Genomic DNA, 6,572 nt, shown 5'->3' with positions numbered 1-6,572 from the left:
ATGCATGTATTGATAATGCATGTATTGATTACTGAAAGCTGTTTCTATCTACATGTCATGGATCAGTGACGCAGCATGTTTGATCTTAAACGATGAATGATCCTCTGAGTAACAGATCCCTGATTGGCTCCTGCACACCTCAATCACCCACATGTCCCGCCCCCTCCACACCACATGTCCAATCACAGCCCTGCAGTGACTCCTCACCCATAAACCAATGATAAACAGACTCTCAGAGCCTCCTGGCCAACCACAGGTCAGCCTCCTGTCTCGACCCCGCCCCTTCCTGTCCCTCTTCTTCTTCTGTGGTGAGCAGCTCTATTCGAGCGTGGCGGGTCACGACAAAGTCCAGAGAGACACCTGATGATGATGATGTCACGCCGCCTCCCCCTCCTCCTCTTGTTCTTCTCCTTCACCACCTCCTTCACCAGCCTCCTCCTCTTTCATTTCCTCCTCCTTCTCTCCTCCACCAGCCTCCTCCTCTTTCATTTCCTCCTCCTTCTCTCCTTCACCTGTCTCCTCCTCCTCTTTTCTCTCCTCCTCCCCCTCTCCTTCACCTGTCTCCTCCCCTCCTTCCTCTCCTCCTTCTGTCTGTCTCTCTGTTGTTTCTCCAACTGTCTCACTCTCTGTCTGTCTCACCTCACTGTGTCCCTCCCCCCTCCCCCTCTGCCTCCCCCTCTGCCTCTCCCTCTGCCTCTCCCTCTGCCTCCCCCTCTACCTCCCCCTCTACCTCCCCCTCTACCTTCCCCTCTGCCTCTCCCTCTGCCTCCCCCTCTACCTCCCCCTCTGTCTCCCCCTCCCCCTCTGCCTCCCCCTCTGCCTTCCCCTCTGCCTCCCCCCTCTGCCTCTCCCTCTGCCTCCCCCTCTGCCCTCCCCCTCTACCCTCCCCCTCTGCCTCCCCCTCTGCCTCCCCCTCTGCCTCCCCCTCTGCCTCCCCCTCTGTCTTCCCCTCTGCCTCCCCCTCTGCCTCTCCCTCTGCCTCCCCCTCTGCCTCCCCCTCTACCTCCCCCTCTGCCTTCCCCTCTGCCTCCCCCCTCTGCCTCCCCCTCTGCCTCCCCCTCTGTCTTCCCCTCTGCCTCCCCCTCTGCCTCCCCCTCTGCCTCCCCTCTGTCTCCCCCTCTGTCTCCCCCTGCTGGCAGGTCTCAGCAGTATCAGTGTCCCCGCAGCCAGTCCCTTCTTCTGTCTCTGTCCCCGGCTCCTGGTCCTGGTTCTGGTCCTTATCTGATTCAGGCTTGCTTTCTGTCTCTGCGCTGGGCTCCAGTCCCAGGTCCTGGTCTTTCTCCAGATCTGGGTCAGGTTTACATCCTGTCTCTGGTTCTGTTGAATCCAAAGCTGTTAGATGAGATGGGAGAGACTCCTTCCTCCCGAGACCTGCAGACAGACAGACAGACAGACAGACGGTAAGTGAAACACAGAGTCCTGCAGCTGGTGTTGGTACTTCACAGCAGTACTGATACTGAGTTCTGAGTTCTGTGTTCTGTGTTCTGTGTTCTGAGTGGACCTGCGGGGGTCAGGACCAGCGCCTGCAGGATGTCAGAGAGAGAGACGATGCCGACGATACGAGACTCCTCGTCAACGACAACCAACCTGTGAACCTGCACACACACACACACACACACATTAATAACTTCTGATCGGCACAGGTTCTGTGTCCAGTCCACAGGTTCTGTGTCTGGTCCACAGGTTCTGGTGCTGATTTTCATAAGTCACTTCAGTTTATTCAGAGTTGAATTAATATCATTATATATATTAATATAAACATATCAATCAAGCTGCTTTTGGTTTATTCGCTGTAGGAACGACAGTCGTGTGATTGACAGGTGACTCTGCTGCGTTCAGGTGTCCTTGTGTCAGCACAGGGCCTCCGTGGTGTGTTCAGGTGCACCTGTACACTCATAAATCTGCACTGTAACAGAGTAGAAGCTGTTTAAACAGTCCTGACGAACACATCCAACATTCATTAGTTTAACCACAGATGTCTGAAACACTGATCAGCTCCTGATCGTCAACATGTATGTTTGGGTCACGTGGTTCTGTCAGAACTGTTGTCAGAACTGCTTTGTCACCTCGGCCTTGACGATCCGGTCCACGATGGTCTCCAGTGTTTCGAGCTTGTTGCACTTCATGACGCCTTCGAAGTACTGCGAGCGGTGTCTGAGCGCCTGCGTCACCGTCACGTCCAGGTTGTTGTACGTCTTCTCTGCCGCCAGGTTCTGTACAGACGGGTCACACTCAGGTTTCTGTGCGCTTCCACACACTCAACACAACTCTGATCCAAACATCCTGATTCACTCACAATAACGTCGAACTTGGAGTAGATGTCCACCACTTTACCTGCAGACACACGGAGACAACGTGTTCACACTGAGCCCTGTCTACTGATACCAATCATGCTGTCGCCGTCGGTTACCGTTGTGGTCGACGACGGGCAGGGCAGAGACGCGGCGGTGCGTGAAGACGGACAGCGCCGTGATGAGTGGCGTGTCGGGGTGGATGTAGGCGATGTTGGCGTACGTCCCCACAGCGAGCTCCTCCAGAGTCTGCTTCATGAAGGCCGGCATGGGCATCTCACACACCTGACACACACGCACACCACACACGCACACGCACACACACACACACACGCACACACACACGCACACACACACACACACACACACACTCTGTTCAGCCTGCAGATAAACTCTTCACACGCCCTCATCTGTCCACCAGGAGGCGCTGCTGCACATATTCTGAGTATCATCAGTAAAACATTAAAGTATACTGTATGTCAATATACAGTAATAATAATATATTAATAAGCCTCTCCGGGAACCATCACCTTATCGCGGTGGAGAGGTTTGCGTGTCCCAATGAACCTGGGAGCTAGGTTGTCAGGAGCCATGTGCTCCCGGTAGGGTCTCCCAAGGCAAATTGGTCTCAGGTGAGGGGCCCAGACTAAGTATGGTTCAAAATACCCCATGGAAGATAGAGGTGTGAAGCGAGAGACCCTGCCCGGAAGAATCCTGGGGCCCACGTCTGGAGCCAGGCCCGGACGGAGGGCCCGAGAGCGAGCGCCTGGTGGCCGGGTCTGCCACGGGGCCCGGCCGGGCACAGCCCGAAAGAGCAACGTGGCACTTCTCCCTCCCCCATCCTGTGGACCCACCATCCGCAGGAGAAACCGCTGGGGTCGGGTGCGATGCCACATGGGTGGCGGTGGTGGTGGCGGGCCTCGGCACCCCAGAACTGGGCGGCAGAGGCTGACTCTGGGGACGTGGAATGTCACCTCTCTTGGGGGGAAGGAGCCGGAGCTGGTGCGGGAGGTTGAGCGCTACCGGTTGGATCTGGTGGGGCTTGCCTCCACGCACAGCATCGGCTCTGGATCCAAACTCCTGGAAAGGGGCTGGACACTATTCTTCTCCGGAGTTGCCAAAGATGTGAGGCGCCGGGCGGGTGTGGGGATACTCACAAGTCCCCGGCTGAGCGCCGCCGTGTTGGAGTTTACCCCGGTGGACGAGAGGGTCGCCTCCCTACGCCTAAGGGCTGGGGGGAAAACTCTGACTGTTGTCTGTGCGTATGCACCGAACAGCAGTTCGGAGTATGCGGCCTTCTTGGAGGTCCTGGCTGGGGCCCTGCAAGGGGCCCCGGTGGGGGACTCTGTGGTCTTACTGGGGGACTTCAACGCGCACGTCGGCAATGACGGCGATACCTGGAGGGGCATGATTGGGAAGAACGGCCTCCCCGATCTGAACCCGAGTGGTGTTCTATTATTAGACTTCTGTGCTAGTCACGGTCTGTCTATAATGAACACCGTGTTCGAACACAAGGATGCTCATAAGTGTACGAAGGTCAATGATCGATTTTGTGATCGTATCATCTGACCTTCGACCGCGTGTTTTGGACACTCGGGTAAAGAGAGGGGCAGAGCTGTCAACCGATCACCACCTGGTGGTGAGTTGGTTTCGGTGGCAGGGGAAATCCCTGGACAGACCTGGTAAGCCCAAACGTGTAGTGCGGGTAAGCTGGGAACGTCTGGGAGAAGCCTTCAACTCCCACCTCCGAAGGAGCTTCTCTAGCATCCCTGTGGAGGCTGGGGATATCGAACCTGAATGGACGATGTTCAAAGCTTCCATTGTTGAAGCTGCAGCTGTGTCCTGTGGCCATAGGGTCTTAGGTGCCTCAAGGGGCGGCAACCCTCGGACACCGTGGTGGACACCGGTGGTCAGGGAAGCCGTCCGACTGAAGAAGGAGGCCTTCAGGGACATGTTGTCCCGGGGGACTCCTGAGGCAGTTATGGGGTACCGACCGGCCCGAAGGGCGGCAGCCGCAGCTGTGGCAGAGGCAAAGCAGCAGGTGTGGGAGGAGTTCGGCGAGGCCATGGAGAAGGACTTTCGGGCGGCGCCAAAGCGCTTCTGGAAAACTGTCCGCCACCTCAGGAGGGGGAAACGGGGAACCATCCAAGCTGTGTACAGTAAGGATGGGACCTTGTTGACTTCGACTGAGGAGGTAATAGGGCAGTGGAAGGAGTACTTTGATGACCTCCTGAATCCCACTCAGCCACCCTCTGTAATGGAGACAGAGCTGGAGGATGATGGGGTATCATCGCCGATTTCCCTGGGTGAAGTCACTGTGGTAGTCAAACAACTCCACAGTGGCAAAGCCCCAGGGATCGATGAGATACCACCAGAAATGCTGAAGGCTCTGGGTGTTGAGGGGCTGCAAACAGGTGTGGTGGTCCCTCTCTTTAAGAAAGGGGACCAGAGGATGTGTGCCAATTACAGAGGTATCACACTACTCAGCCTGCCTGGGAAAGTCTACTCCAAGGTGCTGGAAAGGAGGGTCCGGCCGATTGTCGAACCTCAGATTGAAGAGGAACAATGCGGATTCCGTCCTGGTCGTGGAACAACGGACCAGCTCTTTACTCTGGCAGGGGTCTTGGAGGGGGCCTGGGAGTACAATCTCCCAGTCCACATGTGTTTTGTGGATCTGGAGAAGGCGTACGACCGGGTCCCTCGGGATGTTCTGTGGGAGGTGCTGCGGGAGTATGGGGTGAGGGGGTCCCTTCACAGGGCCATCCAATCCCTATATTCTCAAAGCGAGAGCTGTGTGCGTATACTCGGAAGTAAGTCGGACTTGTTCCAAGTGGGTGTTGGCCTCCGCCAGGGCTGTGACTTGTCCCCAATCCTGTTTGTGATTTACATGGACAGGATTTCAAGGCGCAGTCGTGGTATGGAGGGGCTACAGGTCGGTGACCTTAAAATCGCATCACTGCTTTTTGCAGATGATGTGGTCTTGATGGCATCATCGGCTGTAGATCTACAACGCTCACTGGATCAGTTCGCAGCTGAGTGTGAAGCAGCAGGGATGAGGATCAGCACCTTCTAAATCTGAGGCCATGGTTCTCAGTAGGAAACCGGTGGATTGCCTACTCCAGGTGGGGAATGTGTCCTTGCCCCAAGTGAAGGAGTTCAAGTACCTCGGGGTTTTGTTCACGAGTGAGGGGATGATGGGGCGGGAGATTGACAGGAGAGTCGGAGCAGCGGGTGCGGTGTTGCATGTGCTTTACAACACGGTTGTGACGAAAAGGGAGCTGAGCCGAAAGGCAAAGCTCTCGATCTACCGGTCAATCTTCGTCCCTACCCTCACCTATGGTCATGAGCGATGGGTCATGACCGAAAGAATGAGATCGCGGGTACAAGCAGCCGAAATGGGTTTTCTTCGCAGGGTGGCTGGGGTCTCCCTTAGAGATAGGGTGAGAAGCTCAGCCATCCGGGAGGGACTCGGAGTAGAGCCGCTGCTCCTCTGCGTGGAAAGGAGCCAGTTGAGGTGGTTCGGGCATCTGATGAGGATGCCACCAGGGCGCCTTCCTAGGGAGGTGTTCCTGGCACGTCCAACTGGGAGGAGACCTAGGGGTAGACCCAGGACCAGGTGGAGGGATTATATCTCTTCTCTGGCCTGGGAGCGCCTGGGGATTCCCCAGTCAGAGTTAGCCGATGTGGCCGGGGAAAGGGAAGTCTGGGGCTCGCTACTGAAGCGGCTGCCCCCGCGACCCGATTTTGGATAAGCGGTTGACAATGGATGGATGGATGGATAATATGACTGTAACTTATTTTTCTCATGTGAACAGTTCAGAGAACAGAGTTTCTTTTAAATCTTTCTGTTTTCACTTCCTGTTTGAGACATTTCAGTTTTGTTTCAATCTTGTTGCATCGACTAATAAAAGGATGAAAAATCTTAATTAGAGTAACTGAAGCTGTCGGATTAATGTAATGGAGTAAAAAGAAGAAGAAGTGAGTGAATGTACTCACTTACATTCCACCACAGTCCTGGTGACACGGTGGTGTTTGAACTTAAACACCAACAACAACAACACCAACACCAACAACAACAATAATCAAATTAAACACAGTCAACTCACAAACAGCTGCAGGAACTTGAGGATCCTCTTGTGGGTCAGAATGTAGAGAGCGTTCCCGCTGACCGGGTCGATGACGGGAAGACGGTGGATCTTATTCTTTATCAGCGAGTACACAGCCTCAAATATACTGAGGGGGAGGAGGGGGGAGGGAGAGAGGAGGGGGAGGGGGAGAGAG

At 55.3% G+C, this 6,572-nt stretch overlaps 1 protein-coding gene across 1 annotated transcript in view; it reads right to left on the bottom strand.

Moving 5' to 3' along the window:
• Positions 1-232: 232 nt before the first annotated feature.
• Positions 233-6,572, bottom strand: part of LOC115569843 (5'-AMP-activated protein kinase subunit gamma-2-like) — a 13,524-nt gene continuing 7,184 nt past the window's right edge. The window contains exons 2-8 of the mRNA XM_030398007.1: positions 6,398-6,524; positions 2,411-2,576; positions 2,297-2,334; positions 2,067-2,213; positions 1,502-1,595; positions 1,102-1,371; positions 233-318 (exon numbers count right to left, since the gene is read on the bottom strand). Coding sequence (XP_030253867.1) covers positions 233-318; positions 1,102-1,371; positions 1,502-1,595; positions 2,067-2,213; positions 2,297-2,334; positions 2,411-2,576; positions 6,398-6,524 — 928 coding nt within the window. The remainder of the gene's footprint in view (positions 319-1,101; positions 1,372-1,501; positions 1,596-2,066; positions 2,214-2,296; positions 2,335-2,410; positions 2,577-6,397; positions 6,525-6,572) is intronic.

Source organism: Sparus aurata, chromosome 19, assembly GCF_900880675.1.
Source record: "Sparus aurata chromosome 19, fSpaAur1.1, whole genome shotgun sequence".
In the NCBI taxonomy this organism is placed as follows: Eukaryota; Metazoa; Chordata; class Actinopteri; order Spariformes; family Sparidae; genus Sparus; species Sparus aurata.
This window is presented reverse-complemented; position numbering and strand designations above follow the sequence as displayed.